Consider the following 17,151-nt stretch of genomic DNA (forward strand, 5'->3'; position numbering starts at 1 on the left):
TCGTCATCATCAACAGCACAATAACCGGTACCCGATCTAGACTTGAATTAATTAGAAACTTTAAACATTCCGGTTTTGCACAAAGATATCATATGGGTCATAAAAGCAAACACCCAAACGGGACCATGTGCATAAGAAAAGAAGCTGGGGGTCATCAATCAAACACTCGAAGTACAGCAGTGCCCTCAACGCTAATCACAAATGAGGTTAATGTAAATCCATTCCTATAACCAATGCCAGGCGAGGCAAGACATACTTTCCTAGATCATCCGCGAGATCGTTATCGATATGACCATAATTAGCGTATTATGTGTGCGCTCTAATGTTGAACCCGAGGGAACGCGAAGTTGTAATTTTAACACGTGCGCTTTTGACTGGAACAGCGAAACAGCAAATCTCAAGGGTCGTGTTTTCCGCAAAGAACTTCACAAAGCTGCTCTTAGTACCCTCGAATATAACTCTTGACGGCCTGAAGATTGCATTATTCGGTAAGTCCTCATATAACCGCCTCACGGTAGCTACTGGAAACGGTCTTCGGCCGTGGCAAGGATGTGTAGGGCCAGACTGAGAGTAGGTTCATCCAACTGACGAGGGTTTGTTTACCTGCTGTTCATGTATTAGGAGCAAGCGGATCTGTCTACGGAATGAACCGTAGCGAGTATAACCCGAAACGTCTGAAAAACCAGCAGAAGACGAGGCACGAATTGCAAAGTTCTTCAGCGGCATAACCAGGAGTCACTTACTTGTGGTGCTGGCGGATGGTAATTCCGCTAGCGGCAAATTGGGACGTGTAGACCAATGTTGGACCCGGAAGATGGTCATCGAGCATCTCCTGGAGGGCAAAGAGGCACAGAAGGCATTCGTTCCATTTTGATGCCTCCCAGATGATCCACTAGCTCCATATCATAGCACGCGAGGACAGAATCCCCAGGGACTTTCCAGGTCCCTGTGTCGTTAAGATCAACGACGCCTAGGAGAGTATCAAGCTCAAGGTTATCTCATACGACGAAACTTCCAAAAAGCCGCTCGCTCACATCTGGTTATCGAAGATCCGCATGGATATGGACAAGCTCATCGAATCCTTGTGCCTTCGAAACCCCAGGGGGCCCGTAGACGACTGCGTGGTTATCAACGAGAAGAATCCCCAACAGAATAGTCAAAAAGGCGGATTATAAAGTATGGTTTGGGATGCAAGTGTTTCGCTTGGAGTATTTGTACGATGACCTGGACGAATCTCCTACGCAAGCAGATTATACTAAGGACAGCGCAGATAAATCTGCAGCACTTAAAGAGGTAATCTGCTAATCTTCCTCCCATAGGAAGATATCGACGTCGAAGTGCAAGTACATATTGCAACAGACACTAATTGCAACAGAGCAAGAGCATGTATTCCCGCCAGAAAGACCTTACACATTTTTCTGTGTCAAGAGCTGAGTTCTAGCAACCTAACCGTGGTCAAACCGGAGCAACCGAACCGTAACCGGAGCAGAGAACATGTATATCCCTCGGCTTACATGGTTCACGACCGATCATCCCCACCAGAAGAACTATAACATTTGACGTCTATCATCGCACCAAAGAAGGTCATTCTGTTTATAGGTTGCAACGCCAATGCAAGATATATGTTTTGGGCAGCTAGGAGCCCACCCTTTCTTGGAAAGTCGGAAAGCTCATACTCTGGAGATGCTAGTTCAGAGACCCTTCCCCGGCAGCGAGGACAACTATGAAGCAGAGCATTACTTAGAGGGTATGCAGTCGCTTAATACTACCAAGTCGTTAATTATCGCGGATAAAATCTACTGGACTATAAAAAGCTTCCCCACATATAAATCTCCGGGCACCGATAGCATAATGCCAGTTATGCTACAGAAACAAGAAAAAGTTGTGCTGTCGCTTGTTGAGATTTACCGGAGTTTTATCTGTTTGAAATACTTGCCATACTCTTGAAAACACGCACAAGGTTTTTTTTTCATACCAAAAATGGACAAGCGCGGCGATGGGTCCGCAAAAACTTCACACCTCTTTCGTGTTGAAAACCCTAGAGCATGTCCTGGACATCCATTTAAGGAAGATGATGAAGGAACACCCTCCTCTAAATCTCAGCACGCCTACTTCGAAGGTTGAGCGGTCGCTGCACTACACACAATATACTCTAGCTTCCTTCCTAGATATAGAGGGAGCACGTAACAACGTTAGTACCAACGCGAATTGACCAAAATAATATTTACCCCTACAATCTTTTTACGGATACTAGAATAATCTAGTCTCATCTGAGACATAGACCAGAACTGGAAGCTGATGTATGCCCCAGAATGATACCATCTCTCCGGTGCTCTGATTGATAGTGGTGGACGAAATTCTATGCATATTAAACAGGATAAGAATGAAAATAACAAGTCTAAAAATTGCTGATTATCTCAAGTATGACGGTACAATTGAAAAAAAAGAAGCCAAATGATTCTCTTACTTAAAGAACAAAGGAGTAACAGTCAGTTCCTCAGCAAACCAACTAAGATTTTGCCGTTGATCACAGCATCTTCCTCTATAAATGCGAAACAAAATCCTGGATAGGGAAATCTCAGTCTTACCGAGACGTGGTGAGAGGTGGTTTTAGTGGGTAGAAGTCCCACACTCTAAGGGCACATTTAGAAAAAAAATATTGGATAGGAGTGACTTGATGATATTGATAACAAGAATGTTTCTCTCGGTTATGATTGAAGTGTGGGCTGCAAAATGCGAACTTGATATAAATACACCACCAAGGAAAAGGCGCCCGAATTCAACAAAACAAGATAGAATTGGGAGTTCAGAAGGCTTGTATAACCTTCTACGCCTATAACAGGACATTTATACGGAAATGCAGTCTCCAGCTTAAGATAGTTTTCTGGATGTACACAGCAGTGGTTCGTCCTATTCTAACGTATGGTTCTATTGTGTGGTGTCAAGCGCTAAGTAGGTTATTGAGGAAGGTAGGACAACATTTAACTGACAAGAAAGCACTACAGTTTCAATATGGGCAAAAAGGTATTCCAGCCGAATGTTCAAATTACCGTCCGATCCGGTTGCTATCCCATACCATAGAGATTTTTGAGTACATTCTTGACAACCGTATTCACGACATCGTTCAAATACCCGTGAACCCAGCCGGGTTTGTCAAGAACTGCAAAGCTACTGATGCAATACATGCTGCGCGATCACTCATGGAGAAAAACCATGGGGAGTATCGCTCTCTTAACATTGAATTTCTGAATCTACAGAAAAAGTTTGACCAACGTGTTCCGGTAAAGTTCTGAAACATGATAATATATTATTATTAACTTTATTTGTGGAAATATCGGAACAGGATGTATATTGAGGCCTAAATTTAATATAGATGCATCGCTACGATTTTTTGAGATTTTTCGGTTAGGTAGATTCTGAGAACAAGACCTGTTTCACTTTTTGGAGTACACATTTAGGGGATCTTCCCTATGTTTCAGAAAATAATTCACACAAAACCTTAAAAGGAAAATTTAATCTAGGTCAATGATCATTTTCGAAATGTTGGAAAATTTATACTTTAACCCTGTAAATATTTTAATAGATTTTAAGGTTTTCTAGGATGCTAAAGAGTGAGAGAATTTTATAAATAAATATAATATAATTTTAAAATCAATATTCTAAAGTGAAATGGTGTTGGGAAATGGGAAATAAATTGAGAAGAGCGTAATGGAAACGCTAATCGGACTATGCTACATATTAGTAAATGAATTTTCTCGTCCGTTTGTCACCGGACAAAGCGAATGAAATGATGCACTACCGTAGGCACTGCCGTAGGCACTACAATCCCACACACTAGTATCCCCAGGCCCCAATTTACTATTGAGGAAAGGTGTCGGTTCGTCAAGGAGAAATTACGCTTAAATTACCTAGCACATGCCGATACCAGAAAATGCACAGCAGAACACGTTCCCATGGCTACATGGCTAAGGATCGTTTCTGGAGTGGCTACAGTTTCCGTAAAGGCGTTTAGCGTTGTTGGAAGATGCACGGTTCAACGCGCTTTAGTTGGTTTTAGTTCTCAAACATGCTTTATCTCTCAGAACGCGCCAACAAGTTGATCCTAAAGAAAAATAAGACGCTTGTCTCAATTAGCAAAATTGGTGGTGTACATGCAACAACCATTTGGAAGGTTGTGTCCATGAGTATCGCGCCAAAGTTCAATATAGTCGCGGAGGCCTATGTTATGGACTCATTGATGACATTGCTTCTCGGCGAGGAATCGACCATCCATAAACCGAAGCAGATTTATAACCTGCAAATGGGGGCTCCCGACTTCAATGTCGAATTGATGTGACCCTAAGGGAGGAGGTTTTCGAAGAAATAATTGGGCGAGGTTTGAGGAAAGGCAGATCACTGTCAGCACAGGAAACGAAACTGGGCGGTGGATACTGTCTGGAACGGTGCCGCTTCGCAAAACAGGAATCAGTATAGTCACATCTAATCTTCATTGTAAATTGCCAAACGCCGCTAGAACATTTCTTCGACTCTGACGATATTATTGTGGACGTGCCCTCAACTCTGAAGTTTAGTCCGCAAAATAAACGGTAGATATGCTGTAAAGCTATCGTTTAAGAACGACCCTGGGAAATTCCAGAAACAAGACGTTCGCTTACCTTAAGCAGACGTCTCTTACCACAAGACAATGCGGGAATACAACGATCTGAAGCACATGCGAAAGGTGATCCCATTTACTAGGGAGGATCGGGACGCATATTATCTTCCCTAGAATCCGATTATCAAGATGGAGAGCTCCACCACAAGATTCGGCAAGTATTTACCGCCTCTATAATAGAGATGTGTCTGCCCCGAAAGGCATGCTCACAACTGCTTCCTTCGCAGAAGCCCCCGCTAAATTCCTGTCCGTAAGAACGTTATTTATTTATTGGACAGAGAACAAACAGAGTAAACTCCAATTACTTATTGCCCTCAGAAGGAGGAGAAAACAATAATCTTATCCTATGCTTAAAACGGCTTGAAGAAGAGAAGCTAAAAAGGACCAAACTGTTTTGCGTTGTAACTTCGAAAAAGCCTAGGAATCTGGAAATGGAAGTAGACTTGGAACACGCTGAAAATGTGTGCATTACTTGTGTTATAAGACGCAAAACGGCGCAGCCCATCAAACCCGAGGAAAGTTTAAAAAATGTACATACATTCAGATAGAATCTACGCTGTTGTAGGAAGGCTAGGTTCAGAAAGTGGAAGCGGGAGGGGAAGACCACACGAGGGTAATTGTCTTAAAGAAGAAGAAACGTTGCATACGTTGCATATTTTCAAGGGCAAGATAATCACAATTACACTTGAGTGGAATTTAAGTATAATAACGGATGTCCGTTAAGAGAGTAAGAAGAGGAAGTGTGTGAGGATTTAACCGAGTAGCACATAGAGTGACACTTTCAGGCATTTAGCCCTAAACCATTAGTAGAGCACTAACAGAACAGGGTTTCAAGGTTAGATTGAAGGGCAACACAGTCCATAGACGACGATATAGCGAAAATAGCTTAAGGTCGTCGGCATAGCGCAAACAGGGACCAGTAAGGAGGGGGAAGGCCGTTGATAAAAAATAAAAATAATAAAGGACCTAGAATAAATCCCTGCGGGACGTTGATGGGCAGAAGGAGCGGGATGTGCAGTCATCAAAAAAGGCGCGGCAGTATCGATTGGAAAGGTAAGAGGCAAACTATAAAACAAGGGGTATGGGAACGTTTAGAGACGAGATTTCTTGGATAGAAATGTCCTATGATTTACAGTGTCGAAGGCTTCAGCAAAGTCAGTGTAAATGGTATGCACTTCTTGCCGTGAATTTAGACATTTGGCGACAAGTTGAGCAAATTGAAGGCATTGGACCTACGCTTAAGGAAGCTGTGCTGCTCTTTCATCATGCGATGGCCAAAGTGGGCGGACAACTAGCAGCTGACATATCTTTCCAAGATTTTGGAGCAGGAGGAGAGGAGACGGTAATTCTCGGCAAGCGTACCCACTTTTAGCCAAAAGCCAGAAAAATTATTCTCTTCGAGGTTTTTGTTGAAAATAAAGGATACGGGAAGAGAAATGGATTAACTAGTTTTAAGCAAAAAGAGGTTCGGAAGGCCATCGTAGCCAGGGCCAACATTGGCATCAAGTTTGCCAATGAGGTACTCGAGAAGGGCCAACATTGACATCAAGTTTGCCAATGAGGTACTCGACAAGGGCCAACATTGGCATCAAGTTTGCCAATGAGGTAATTGACAAGGGCAGAGATAAGAAGGGGAAGGGTAGGCGATGCAAGGCAGCCTACATCCACTGGGTGGAGGGAAGAGGGGGGAGGGAACATAGACTGAGGAAAAGCAGCGGCAGAGTAAATCACAAGATAGTTAGGGAAAATTAGCTGAGGGGCCAGCGAATTTGATGGACGGAGGGGATAACTGGGCAGGACAGCGGGAGTTGCGAATGTGGGACCAGCAAAGTTTGAGGTTTCCGGGCTTTAGTGAGTTTTCAACACAAGTCAGATATTCGTTTCTGGATTTACGTATTAAGGGTTTGACTGAGGAAATTCTTCCTCGAAATGTGCTTTTGACAAAGTTCTTTATGGACTTCAGTGGCGAATCATATAGGGTCAAGATTACTGCCGAAACAAGAACGAAACGGTGCTTTGCTATTCGCTGAACAGATGCATTTGGTTATATCGATGTTAGAAGTAAAGGAGACTGCCTTATACTGCTGCCTGACTCTACAAGCGTTGGCATGGATAAAAAAAGAGTCTTCACAGCTACTTCGAAAACCGGGTTAATCAGATACGGAAATCAAGTCAAAGGAGAATCGTGCGGACTATGCTCCAAGAGGCATCTCCCCTACCGAGTGGTTAAAGTAGGTATAATGGCATAACCCGTCGTGATAAAGGTCGTGGCTTACATATTTCCCATTAAGTGAAGAGCGGGCTCAGGACAACTCATTCCTAAACCAAATTTTATTAGATATCCCGTTTCATTATTTGGAAGAAGTGGGTGCAAATTGAACCAAAGAATACGAACAAAATCGATTTAGAATCCTGCGATTACTACAAAAGGCAAAGTTTGCCAAAGAGATCGACAACTTAAGGAGGAATCGTCCGATCACCAAGAGGTTACGGAGGTTTCATCCTTTCCATGATCGTCAAAGCCTGCTTAGGGTCAGACGACCACAAAAATCCAATTTTCTTGCCGAGAAATCATTATGTTACTTTCTTAATCATACAAAAAGCTAATCACAATAACTCCAGGTCAACCAATTCGATATCCCTAACAGCTGTCTATCGTCCTGGCCTACGCGATCGCTCGCCTCGTAGGGTCTGCCGCATCTTCGTTTTCTACCATAGACATTAGCCTTATAAACCTCCCGGGCCGGATCATCCTCCACAACAAGGCGGTTGTGGTATCGGCTACAGAATGCGAATACTGTGGGTAAATTCTGAACCCCCGGCTCGTTAGTGAAGCAGCAATCAATTGTATACAAAAGTTCCAAAAAGATCAGCGTAAGCAATAATTACTAAGGAAAAGGCAAGGACAGAAATAATGTCGTGAATCATTCATCACTTCATTCCCAAAGTCAATGTCTAACTATAGAATAAGAACATGCAGAAAGTCCTCTTGACCTTTCGAACAATAAACGCTTCATTAAAATATTTCCCATAGAAAACGTGTCGAGCATTAAGTCAAAATCAGCTAAATAGGATTCAAATTGGTTTCGCATTGTTCTCACAATAAATTATTAATGGAGCAAAGTAACCACGCCACCAACGCTGACAATTTCACATAACTTTACATGGATGAATAGCATGAAAACTGGAACCCACACGTTATAAAACTTCAATCACCTTATTCAGAGGCAAATATGCAATTAGGACCTCATTATCGATTCCACTTGCCGTGAGCTACTTTCAAGTATTATTCGAACTTCAAATTGAAAAGTTTCGTTTATACTCCATCTCCTCTCATTTATTATAGAATGTTAGATTAATGGCTATGACTCCCAAGGAAAAACTGTAAAGCAAATACGTACAACACCTAAACAAAGAGTTAAGGCAGACTGGATGCATAACTGGTTTATGTTCCAATTGTGGTTTAGATTTTTCACAGGAAATTGCACGAGTTTATATTAGAAATCAATAAATTCAACAATTGAGCTTGATAGTCAATGCAAGGGTGGGGGATCGCCTAAGCTCACTCACCTTAATCATGATTACGATCAAAACCACAGTCAACATGAAGCAGACCCACAGTGTAACGTACCATGCAGCCCAATGCAGCGCCGTTGAGAGGCCCATGATTTTCATCGCTTCTTTCAACTGGGTCTCCTTCTCCGTTGTAACGTACTGCAAAGAAAAGTCAGTCGAATTCAAATGGATTCGTTAAATTCAAAATAAAGAATTCTCAACCGGAAAGAGTCCTGTTCCTTCTTTAAATACTTTAAAAAAATTAAATTGACTTCAGACGCATTTCAGGTGAGAACTCGTGATTCACATGATTTACCTTCACTGCCTGGGTGACAGGATACACAAAACTTAATACAACGACTACGGCCGCCATCGATTCCAAAATCATTAGTAAGGGATCATCTACATACGGTGGATAAGGAAATCGTCGAAGCACAATATCTGGCAGATCAGCATTCTGCTTCGCAGCCAAATTAATAAAGGAAGATGAAATTGCATATTGGAGGGCTATAAATCCTTCGCGGACGTATCCTGGCGGCAAGCCGCCATCACTTGAATTCTTATTTCTTGGGCCGTGGTAGTGTCCGGTTGGAAACAAATGCTTGGTCAACCATGTGGAGAATTCACTGAAATGGTGGGCTGTTCTCAATGCTCCGGGGAATCGTAAAGTGAACTTCAAGTCCTTCGGATACGACGTTATATTCTTCAATCTTGAATCGAAAAGAACTCCAGCAAACGAGTGATTCGTCAGTATGAATTTTTCCACGTCTTTTGCATTGTCGAATCCTCTGTATTGTAACTGGAGATACTCCGCAGCATTTTTAATAATTTCCTCGAAAATTTGATTTTTCGGAGCGTAGTCTATCTCCCATAGATGGATACTGTTAGCCGGTACGTTTTCCCTTCATTTTGAATAAAACATTTCATTGATTAGATTTATTCAACAATACGCCATGTGTACCTTCTCATGATTAACTTTTAATCAAAGTGTGAACTTCAAACTATTAATCAGAGATCAATATCTGATTAGCTGCAGGACCACAAAGGGTAGACATTCATGAAAATATAATCACCAACCCTTACCTGAATTCCTCTAAACTGTTAACTGGAACTGGATCGTAGATTGTCGGATCTTTTATCGTAACTGGAACCACTAGATATCGAATAATTACTAATATAAAGCAGAAAATTAAAGGCACAAATATTTCTATGGCGAACTCCACTTTGTGTCGAAATTTCAATAGAAAATTTTTCCATAGTAATAGTTTAAAGTCCTCCCAAGTTTTGTTTTTACTCATTACAATTTATGGAGATTAGTAAACTGGAAGAAGAAAATGAGGTGATTGTAGTGCTTCATTAAAAAAACTATTTAGAAAAAAATAGTCAAAAACTCATCCCCGGCAAAGTTTTGATAGAGCCGACGTCACGGACCGGGTATTGCTGTTGGCATATATATCGTTTTAAGAAAATTAGAAACCTTCATATGTTGCAAGTTCTTTTTCGTCCTGTTTCCACTCCCAGTACACTGACGCAACTCTTCGTTCCAGATGTTCACGGGCCAGAGAACCCCATTCACACTTCTCCTCGGACACCACCTTGTCGTAGTAAGGGAGCTTGTAGTAGCTTACTACTACACTAAGGGTGTTGAAGTTGTAAGAAGTCACAGACTTCGAATACGAGTAACTATGTCCCTACCGAGGCGTGGATTTTGGAGGCCTCTCCATATTCATGGCTCTCTACGGAGAAATCTGTGAAAGACATGCTTTCCAACTCAATAAAAAGCTTGCATTTAGTACCTACGGCATAGCTAGCCCGAAAAGAAAGTCCGCCAGCACTCACTTTGGGACAAACTGGAAATCCGGTCGGCCTATCGGGCGGTACTACTGTCTAAATCTAGCCGCAAACGGAAGAGAAAGGCTCGAAAGAAACTTCAGTCACTAAGGAGGAAAAGAAACGTCAGCCACTAAGGAAGGACTGCAGGCTGAATTCTGCTGTTCAGGACCCTCTCCTTCACCCTTACCAGGAAGACCGAAAGGGAGGCAACCTGGTATCATGGACGCTTCTGGTTTCACGCCGGTTTGTGAAAGTGGAGGCAAACGACCCAGGCACCGTGAACCTGGGAAAGCTCCGACGGCAGAAGAAGGCAAAGCATCTTGGAAATGAGGACATGAATGTGGCTACATCAACACGTCCGGTAATGTTCAGAAAAATCGGACACAAGGAAGCACAATCTTCCGCGGAAGGTGGAGGCAAATTGGTCACCCCGTTGACAGTAGACTTTTCTTTCAGCGGTTATGGGCGCAAAAAGCGTGAGACCAACACATCGATGGTGGACAATGCTTTACTGTGATCCACACCAATGCCTACATCCTATCCTCCCCGCAGGGACTAAAACCAGTGTGCCGGGAGATAATCAAATCAGCGAAAGAGATCTCAACGAAGCTAGTCTCTCTCGCAAAAATACGGGCGCGAAAGTGGGAAAAAAGCCCCAGCCTCATTTCTGACCGCTCCGGTGGGAGTTTGCTCCAAGGATGGGAAAATGTGAAAGGGACAATTTACCATCCTCCGGTAGTGCCTGTGAAAGAAAAATGCTGGAACCTAGAACAAAGTCAAGATTCAGCAATTAAGTATTTTGCGATGGGCTCCCCATTTGGAATGCACTGATGAGGCTGCCTTAAAGTGGCTCTAGCAGGTAATCCCAGCTTTGAGCCCTGACGGCCGGCCCAAGTTCACCATTATCATCATCAATGGCGCAACAACTGGTATCCCTTCTAGGTCAGCCTTAATAAGGAACTCCAGACACCCCGATTTTGCGCCTAGGTCCACCAATTTGGTATCCCTAAAAGCCGTCAGGATCAGCCTAGTCAGTCTTATCAATTTCATTAGCACTATGCCAAAGAGATAGTGATCCAAGTCTATATTGGCCCCCCTATATGCTCTGACATTTATCAGAGCTGAGACATGACGGCGTGTGATCAGCATGTGGTCAATTTGGTTGAAAGTGGTGCCGTTTGGAGAGGCCCATGTATGTTTGTGGATCGCCTTCCACGCAAATCATGAACTTCCAACAACCATTTCGTGCGATACTGATAACTGGATAATCCACAGTCCGTTATCACTCCGTCCCTAATTGGCTGTTAAAATCCCCCAAGTACTATTTTGATGTCATAGTTGGGGCAGCCTTCGAGAATCCGCTCAAGAATCCTTTTTCGACTTTGCAGTCTCCTCTGCAGGGGCGTGAAAGTTTATAAGGCTTATATTTCAAAATTTGCCTCACAAGCGCAGAGTGCATAGCCTTCATATATTTTGAAAGCCGATAACAGCAGGTTTCATTTTTTGGATAGCTGAGTGGTTAGAGCGCAAGGCTGTCGTACGGAAGGTCGCGGTTCAAATCTCACTAGTGGCAGTGGAATTTATATCGTGATTTGACGTCGGATACCAGTCGACTCAGCTGTGAATGAGTACCTGAGTCAAATCAGGGTAATAATCTCGGGCGAGCGCAATGCTGACCACATTGCCTTCTAGTGTACCGTTACGGTCTTGAATGAAGTGCTCTAACACACTTCAAGGCCCTGCTCCAACATGTATTGTTGCGCCAACGATTATTATTATTATTATTAAGACCAAGACCTGATGTCAAGACAATTAGAGGCAACTAAACTGAGCCATTTCTGTTTCCAGGATCTAATTGCAGTCATGTAAGATGACCAGATTAATGGCGAGAGAAGAAACATTATAGTGCAGAATAAAGTGGTCTCGAACTCTTAATAGGTTACGACGCGAACCGTCAACATATTTGTTGGGGAATTAGCAAATGCAATCCTAAAGGAAATAAGTTATTTGATTTCATTACTTCATATGGTCTCACGAACGTATGATGGGCCCCTGCATTCGTGGGGCCAAGAAGAAGTGAAGTAATCGACCTAGCAATCTGCTCTTCGAAGGTGTTAAAACTGATTACAGACTGACGGTTGCGAGACAGTCTGACTATTGCACGCGAACAGTCTGTAATGCGAAGACGGAGTCCTAGGAAAACGGATTGGCCAAAGTTCAATGAACTTCTTGGCAGTAAAGTGCAGCTCCCTAGGCAACTAAGGATTCTATTGGCGATAGAAGCTGAGTTGAGAACGCTGAATCGCACAATTTTAGAGTGCTATCAAGAGGCTTGTTCTATTAGCCGAGGCAAACGAGGTATAACGATTCCTTGGTGAAACCGAGAACTGCAAAATGTCAGGAAGTCAACCAGATGACTTCTAAATGGTGCTTATAAAAGAAATAAGAATGAAAACTGGTTAAACTTCCGGAACTCATAACATGATTATAAGAGACTCGTCAAGCGTTCGAAACGACACTCCTTTGGGGCTTAGTATGAGGAACTGCAAGACGAAAGAGGGATTTCTAGGCTGTGGATGAGTCCGCCGAATTGAACTCTCTAAGAAAAGCGGATGATACTTTCACGAACTCCAGATTGGAATCAGTATAGACTCTCTTGGAAGTATACCATCCAGGAAAACGAATCACAGACGTAGAAGTGGAAGAGTTGGTGGTTCCTGCAAATCTTTCAACCCGAAAATATTGCAAAGGCAGTCGGAACACTGCGAGAGCAGTTGTTGCCAATAAAAAAGTGAGAGCTATTATGCCATGCTATCCTTTGAACACTTCAAAGCAAATAGAATGGTGGGCAAAAAGTTAAGGTGGTCGTCATACCGAAGTTTGGGCGAAATGTGTATTCAAACCCAATAAACGTCAGACAAATCAATTTAACATCATACTTTCTGAAATGCTTGGAGAGACTGGTTGAGCATTACTTTTGTGAGAAGGCGCTAAGGTTGCACCCATTACATGAAAACAAGCACACTTACCAAATAGAAAGTCTTATGAGGCTGCCCTTCACTCAGTACCGTTTCAATAAATTCATGACGCCGTCAGAGAATATGGTCCGGAAGATACTTTAAGGGGATCGCTTTAACGCAGAGATTGCTGTGAGCTGAAGTAAGTATCGATCGCTACCTAACAATTTCAGCCATCAACTTTACTTTGGTATTATTTCCAAAAAGGAAGATACTGGATGGTCTTTGTCTTCCAAAGATAAGGAGTACAACACTTCAACTCTCCGAAGAAGTGAAATATCTCAAGTTATTCTCGATAAGAAGCTTTTTTGAAATAAACATGTATAAGAAAAGATGAAATGAGTTCCATAGCCTATGGGCTCTGTAGACGAACCTTTACCTCAACATGGGGATTTAAGCCTCATGTAGTAATGTGGAAATACGTTACTATCATCAGGCCGATGTCCGCCTATGCATCCGCAGTGTGGTGGGTTAAGGTGAAACAGGAAAGTTTTCACTGGAAACTAACGGCGCTGAATGTCTGCGTATTACCGGCGCACTGAGCATCTGGCGCAGATCAGATACCCAATTTGCAGCCCTTGGATATGTACATATCTTCGAAGCACTGTAATTAGAGCAGTTCATAGATTAATACGGTTACATCTATGAAGAGAATTATTGGGAGAACTGAACCCACTTCATGCAATACCTTCTTATTTTCGGATCCCCACACATCTGTTTGGTAGAAGATATAAGATAAGTTATCCTGAAACATAGGGAAAACCCAGAAAATGCATGGGGAGAATTACGGAAGTGTTCCACACCGATGGTTCGAAAACAGAAGAATCTTCTGGAGCAGGAGCCAAATTCTCAAGTAAAAACGAGAAATGGGGTGATTGACGAGCGGTTGAAGACCAGGCGTACCGCACTCTGAAGCGATAGTCAGGCTGCATTGACGACATTAAGTAGTCCTCATTATCGCGAAAATCGTTCAGAAATTTAGAAACCGATTGAACCCTATTTTTAGCTTCGATACGGTGGGATTACTCTAATTAAGTGGTCATTGTGGTTGTGAAAGGAAATGAAATCCTGCAGCAAAAGATGGTTCAATTTTTCCCATGCTAGGATCGGAACCAACAATTGGAGTATCGGTAACATTAGCTAAGGAGGGCTTCAAAAACTGGAAACAAGCTTCCCATAGTGATAGGCACACCAAATTGTAATGAGGAAGTGGTATCCACGGAAGAATCTGTGCCTATGGACGCATCAGGCATCAGATTTTTGGTGCTGATATACTCCAACTACAGCGGATAGTATCAGATTCACTAACAAAAACCCTGCGACACATAAACATATTCGTGATAATTCGTGAGACGAGGGAATCGAATACCATGGGCTACTCCGATCTGAGTGGTCAGAGGCTATTATTCTACCCCAACTCAAACACACACACGTATTGACCATCCAGTAAATTATGTGCGGGGAGTAGGTTTCTTAGGCAGCGAAAAAATGAAACCTGCTGCTGCCAGCTATGAAAACATAACCGAAAGGATATACATTTTGCGTTTGCGAAGCAAATTTTGAAATATCAACCTCATTAACATTCACGCCCCTACAGAATAGGTTACAGAGTCGAAGAAGCATACGAAGCAGTAGAATGGACCCTCAAAGCCTCTTCCAAGTATGATATTAAAATCATACTGCCTGTATGCAAGCAACGAGATGGCTTCTATATAATAAAATATAAATATAATAAATATGGACCTCCCGCCTCGGAACCACTTTCAATCAAATTGACCACATGGTAATTGAACGCCGCCAACTCTCAGACTTGATGAAGAAGGTCAGAACATATAGAGGGCCAGTATAGACACGGATCATTTTCTCGTTGGCATCGTGCTACGGGCTCCAATAGCAAGATTGCCTAGAATCCCTCTGACAATCAGGTGAGAGAGAATACTGAAGCCGTCCACAGTAAACCCCTTCATAATAACTATAAGGGGAAATGGATGTCGCAATAACTGCAGTGAATAAAGGCTGTAGAGATGAACCATCGACGAACGACTTTTAAAGTCACCTAAGGAACAGCAGTATACACCCGGTACTGAAGAATGAAACAAGTTATTCCTGAAATATCGATATTTGCTGAATAAAAAAAGTACTATCAGCAACGGAGACGGTATTGAGTTTTAATTCCTAAATGCTATATACCGGGCAATGCAGTAATCTCAAGAGAACGCGGCCACACGCACATACTCATCACGAATTTCGTCAAGCGAAGAAGTGACTTCATAGTCCGAAAAAAGAAACCTGGAAAAACCAATAAGTCCGTGAACTCGAAAAGTACAGGGAGCACCTGCACCAAGCGCACAAATTTTACAAATAAGTCGGTAGGATAAAGCCATATACACCTCGATGCACACCCTATTAAGACCGAGAGTGAAATCTGATATCCGACAGTATGGACAAATTGGGGATGTCCCGCCAACTAAGGACGATGGGAAAATTGCCACCACTAAACATGAAAGAATCGTAAGTCTCCAGATGCTGATGGAATTTCAGCCGAACTGATAAAATGTGGTTCATCAACTTATAATTAAGGTTCGGCGCTGCGAATCAATAGCTGATGGAATATCATGTAGTGCAGCGATTATAGTGGTACAATGTTGCTGAGAACCATATATAGGATATTCCCCGATATCTTGTTAGGTCGGATAGCCTCGCACATCCAGAACATCATCGGCCCATTCCAAAGAGACCCACTCCAGCCAAATCAGTAACAGATCAGATTTTCTCTCTGCCGTAGTGATGGGAAGTATAAGAATATGAACGATAGTAACACTATTTTTTCATTCACTGCAAGGACGCCTAGAATAGTATGGCCAGGATAAAATTGTACACGGCGAGAGATTTGGTATTCCAATTAAATTTTTAAGACTGACTAGGCAGACTCGGATCAATGTGCTAGGCCACATAAAAGGACGATCAGTATCGAGACCATTCAATAGTTTAAGAGAGAAGGTGCTCTACCTGACCCTGGAAAAAAATGATTCGAGCTCTAAACATCTAGCAGTATCTACCTGTATGGTTTACTGCCTGTGATATGTACGGATAAGCTGCTCCAATACATTCGCAAGTCAAGACCATTTAGTGTGGATACTACTTATTGGATGTACTGTGGCTATGACGATAAAAACCAGTCAAAGTAGTTGGCAGCCAACAGTGCCTATTCCAGCTTACAAAAACTGTTTCGCTCGAAACACCTCACCCTAGGGCCAAAGCTTTAATTGAAAAGAGGGCCACGAAATAGGGACACGAACCAGATAACATTTTTTACAACAAGTCGGGAAACCGGAAGCTGAACGCTTCAGATATGAAAGGTTTTGTGTATTTCTTTTATAAAGACATTTGAGTTTGAATTTGTCCCATTAGTACGTAACAGGTAATATGTGCATAAATTATGTGAGAATATCCACTTTCGGGTGATATTGACATTCAAAATTTTGAATTTCCAAAGAAGTGACAACTTTGACCTATTATAACTTTGTTAGTAATAGTGCTATTTTCACCAAAATTGGTAAGATCAAGCTCTATATTATAGCCTACATTGCTGCGTGATGCTAGGGGGGTTCTGCTGCCAATTACTAAAAATTATAGTAATATAGTATTATTAACTTTATTTGAAGGGATATGGGTGTGTATTTTGGGGCCTAGGCACCATATATTGGCAACCTGTTGATTTTTTCAGATTTTTCGGTTGGGCAGTTTCCGAGAATGGCCCCGGTTAATAAATGATCACTTTCGACACCCCGAACTCCACACTTTTCCAACAAATGTTAAAACTAAGAGCAGCTTCGGAAAGTGCTAACCGAGACCTTCCATTTGATACCTACACTTGGTGAAAAAAATGACACCCCCTTTTGCATGGAAGAACGTAACTCACTGTATGCGTGAGCGTTCATAGTTCCCACCTATCCACCAAATTCGGTGTCAATCACTGCTACAGTCTCCGAAGAAAATGCATATGTTAGTAAACCAATTTTAATAAGGTTGGACGCTCGACGCTTCAGGTATGAAAGGTTTGGTTTGTTTCCTAAGTAAGTATATTTGAGT

The 17,151-nt window shown here is 42.4% G+C and overlaps 1 protein-coding gene across 1 annotated transcript in view; it reads right to left on the reverse strand.

Annotated features, from left to right (window-relative positions):
- LOC119658016 (ATP-binding cassette sub-family A member 3-like) overlaps positions 1 to 17,151 on the reverse strand; it is a 49,311-nt gene that overhangs the window by 16,444 nt on the left and 15,716 nt on the right. Inside the window, exons 2-4 of the mRNA XM_038065245.1 lie at positions 9,293 to 9,530; positions 8,526 to 9,111; positions 8,225 to 8,368 (exon numbers count right to left, since the gene is read on the reverse strand). Coding sequence (XP_037921173.1) covers positions 8,225 to 8,368; positions 8,526 to 9,111; positions 9,293 to 9,507 — 945 coding nt within the window. The 5' untranslated portion in view covers positions 9,508 to 9,530. The remainder of the gene's footprint in view (positions 1 to 8,224; positions 8,369 to 8,525; positions 9,112 to 9,292; positions 9,531 to 17,151) is intronic.

This window comes from Hermetia illucens, chromosome 5 (assembly GCF_905115235.1).
Source record: "Hermetia illucens chromosome 5, iHerIll2.2.curated.20191125, whole genome shotgun sequence".
NCBI classification, from domain to species: domain Eukaryota; kingdom Metazoa; phylum Arthropoda; class Insecta; order Diptera; family Stratiomyidae; genus Hermetia; species Hermetia illucens.